The 3,672-nt window shown below is 50.4% G+C and overlaps 1 protein-coding gene across 1 annotated transcript; it reads left to right on the top strand.

Moving 5' to 3' along the window:
- On the top strand, positions 1 to 1,880 carry LOC138743830 (micronuclear linker histone polyprotein-like). Its single transcript, XM_069899432.1, has 3 exons — positions 1 to 484; positions 664 to 924; positions 1,021 to 1,880. The coding sequence occupies exons 1-3, from the start codon at positions 1 to 3 to the stop codon at positions 1,878 to 1,880; spliced, it is 1,605 nt and encodes a 534-aa protein (XP_069755533.1).
- Positions 1,881 to 3,672: the final 1,792 nt, after the last annotated feature.

Here is a 3,672-nt window from a genome sequence, read left to right as displayed (position 1 = left end):
ATGCAGCAGCAAACAGAACAACAATGCCAGGTTAGCCTCAAGGCTCAGACCTCCTGTCAAACAAGGAGCAGGCACCAGGAAACAGAACAACAATGCCAGGCCAGCCTGAGTAATCATACCTCCAGACAAACAAAGAGCAGGCAGCAGGAACAGACCAACAATGCCAGGCCCGCTTCAGTACTCAGACCTTCAGAAAAAAAAGGAGAAGGCAGCAGGAAACAGAATAAAAATGCAAGGCCCGCCTCAGTGCTCAGACCTCCACTCAAACAAGGAGCAGGCAGCAGGAAATGGAACAAAAATGCCAGACCCGCCTCAGTGATCAGACTTCCAGACAAACAAGGACCAGGCATCAGGAAAAAGATAAACAATGCCAGGCCCACCTCAGTAATCAGACCTCCAGTCAAACAAAGAGCAGGCTGCAGGAAACAGAACAACAATAGCAGGCCCACGTCAGTGCTCAGACCTCTAGACAAACAAGGAGCAGGTAGTATGTAACAGATCAACAATGCTTGGTCCACCTCAGTGCTCAGACCTCCGGACAAACAAGAAGGAGGAAGCAGGAAACAGAACAACAATGCCAGGCCCGCCTCAGTGCTCAGATCTGCAGACAAACAAGGAGCAGGCACCAGGAAACTGAACAAAAATGCAATGCCCACCTCACAGCTCATACCTCCAGACAAACAAAGAGCAGGCAGCAGGAGACAGAACAACAATTCCAAGCTTGCCTCAGTGCTCAGATGTCCAGACAAATAAGGAGCACGCAGCAGGAAACTGAACAAAAATGCCAGGTGCGCCTTAGAGCTCAGACCTCCAGACAAACAAGGAGCAGGCACCAGGAAGCAGAACAACAATGCCAGGCCAGCCTCAGTACTCAGACCTCCAGACAAACAAGGAGAAGGCCGCAGAAAAAGAACAACAATGCTAGTATTGCCTCAGTGCTCAGACATCCAAACAAATAAGAAGCCAGCAGGAAGAAGCAGAACAACAATCCCAAGCCCGCCTAAGTGCTCAGAACTCCAGACAATCAAGGAGGAGGCAGCAGGAAACAGAACAATAATGCAAGGCCCGCCTCAGTGCTCAGACCTCAAGACCGACAAGGAGCAGGCAGCAGGAAACAGAACAACAATGCCAAGTCCACCTCAGTGCTCAGACATCCAGACAAGCAAGGAGCAGGCAGCAGGAAACAGAACAACAATTCCAGGTCCACCTCAGTGCTCAGACCTCCAGACAAACAAGAAGGAGGAAGCAGGAAACAGAACAAAAATGTGAGGCCCTCCCCAGTGCTCAGACATCCAGATGAACAAGGAGCAGGCACCAGGAAACAGAACAAAAATGTAATACCCACCTCAGAGCTCATACCTCCGGACAAACAAGGAGCAGGCAGCAGGAAACAGAACAACAATACCAGGCGTGCCTCAGTGCTCAGACTTCTAGACAAACAAGGAGCAGGCACCAGGAAACAGAACATCAATGCCAGGTCCACCTCAGTGCTCAGACCTCCAGACAAACAAGGAGCAGGCACCAGGAAACAGAAAAACAATGCCAGGCCAGCCTCAGTACTCATACGTCCAGAAAAACAAGGAGCAGGCAGCAGGAAACAGAACAACAATGCCAGGCATGCCTCAGTGCTCAGACTTCCACACAAACAAGGAGCAGGCAGCAGGAAACTGAACAAAAATGCCAGGCATGCCTCAGGGCTCAGATCTCCAGACAAAAAAGGAGCAGGCATCAGGAAACAGAACGACAATAGCAGGCCCACCTCAATGCTCATACGTCCAGACAAACAAAGAGCAGGACCAGGAACAGAGCAACAATGCCAGGCCCGCTTCTGTACTCAGACCTTCAGACAAAAAATGAGAAGGCAGCAGGAAACAGAATAAAAATGCAAGGCCCGCCTCAGTGCTCAGACCTCCAGACAAACAAGGAGCAGGCAGCAGGAAATGGAACAACAATGCCAGGCTCGCCTCAGTGCTCAGACCTCAAGTAAAACAAGAAGCAGGTAGGAGAAAACAGATCAACAATGCCAGACCTACGTTAGTGCTCAGAACTCCAGAAAAACAAGAAGGAGGAAGCAGGAAACAGAACAAAAATGTGAGGCCCACCCCAGTGCTCAGACTTCCGGACGAACAAGGAGCAGGCACCACGAAACAGAACAACAATGCCAGGCCCGCCTCAGTACTCATACCTCAAGAAAAACAAGGAGAAGGTAGGAGAAAACAGAACAACAATGACAGACCTGCCTTGGTGCTCAGACTTCTAGACAAACAAGGAGCAGGCACCAGGAAACAGAACATCAATGCCAGGTCCACCTCAGTGCTCAGACCTCCAGACAAACAAGGAGCAGGCACCAGGAAACAGAAAAAAAATGCCAGGCCAGCCTCAGTACTCATACGTCCAGAAAAACAAGGAGCAGGCAGCAGGAAACAGAACAACAATGCCAGGCATGCCTCAGTGCTCAGACCTCCACACAAACAAGGAGCAGGCAGCAGGAAACTGAACAAAAATGCCAGGCATGCCTCAGGGCTCAGATCTCCAGACAAAAAAGGAGCAGGCATCAGGAAACAGAACGACAATAGCAGGCCCACCTCAATGCTCATACGTCCAGACAAACAAAGAGCAGGCACCAGGAACAGAGCAACAATGCCGGGCCCGCTTCTGTACTCAGACCTTCAGACAAAAAATGAGAAGGCAGCAGGAAATGGAACAACAATGCCAGGCTCGCCTCAGTGCTCACACACCAGACAAACAATGAGCAGGCAGCAGGAAACAGAACAATGACAGGCCCATGTCAGTGCTCATACCTCAAGAAAAACAAGGAGCAGGCAGCAGGAAACAGAAAAACAATGCCAGGCCAGCCTGAGTAATCATACCTCCAGACAAACAAAGAGCAGGCAGCAGGAACAGTGCAAAAATGCAAGGCCCGCTTCAGTACTCAGACGTTCAGACAAAAAAGGAGAAGGCAGCAGGAAACAGAATAAAAATGCAAGGCCCGCCTCAGTGCTCAGACCTCCACTCAAACAAGGAGCAGGCAGCAGGAAATGGAACAACAATGCCAGGCTCGCCTCAGTGCTCAGATCTCAAAACAGACAAGGAGCAGGCAGCAGGAAATGGAACAACAAAAGCAGGCCCACCTCAGTGGTCAGACCTCCAGAAAAATAAGGAGCAGGCAGCAGGAAACAGAACAACAATGCCAGGCCCGCCTTAGTGCTCAGATCTCAGAACAGACAAGGAACCGGAAGCAGGAAACAGAACAACAATAGCAGGCCCACGTCAGTGCTCAGACCTCTAGACAAACAAGGAGCAGGTAGTATGAAACAGATCAACAATGCCAGGTCCACCTCAGTGCTCAGACCTCCGGACAAACAAGAAGGAGGAAGCAGGAAACAGAACAACAATGCCAGGCCCACCTCAGTGCTCAGATCTGCAGACAAACAATGAGCAGGCACCAGGAAACTGAACAAAAATGCAATGCCCACCTCACAGCTCATACCTCCGGACAAACAAAGAGCAGGCAGCAGGAGACAGAACAACACTTCCAGGCTTGCCTCAGTGCTCAGATGTCCAGACAAATAAGGAGCACGCAGCAGGAAATTGAACAAGAATGCCAGGCCCGCCTCAATGCTCAGACCTCCAGACAAACAAGTAGCAGGCACCAGGAAACAGAACAACAAT

Source organism: Narcine bancroftii, chromosome 10, assembly GCF_036971445.1.
Source record: "Narcine bancroftii isolate sNarBan1 chromosome 10, sNarBan1.hap1, whole genome shotgun sequence".
Lineage (NCBI taxonomy): Eukaryota > Metazoa > Chordata > Chondrichthyes > Torpediniformes > Narcinidae > Narcine > Narcine bancroftii.
The sequence above is the reverse complement of the archived record's forward strand: the minus strand, read 5'-3'. Positions and strand labels throughout refer to the sequence as shown.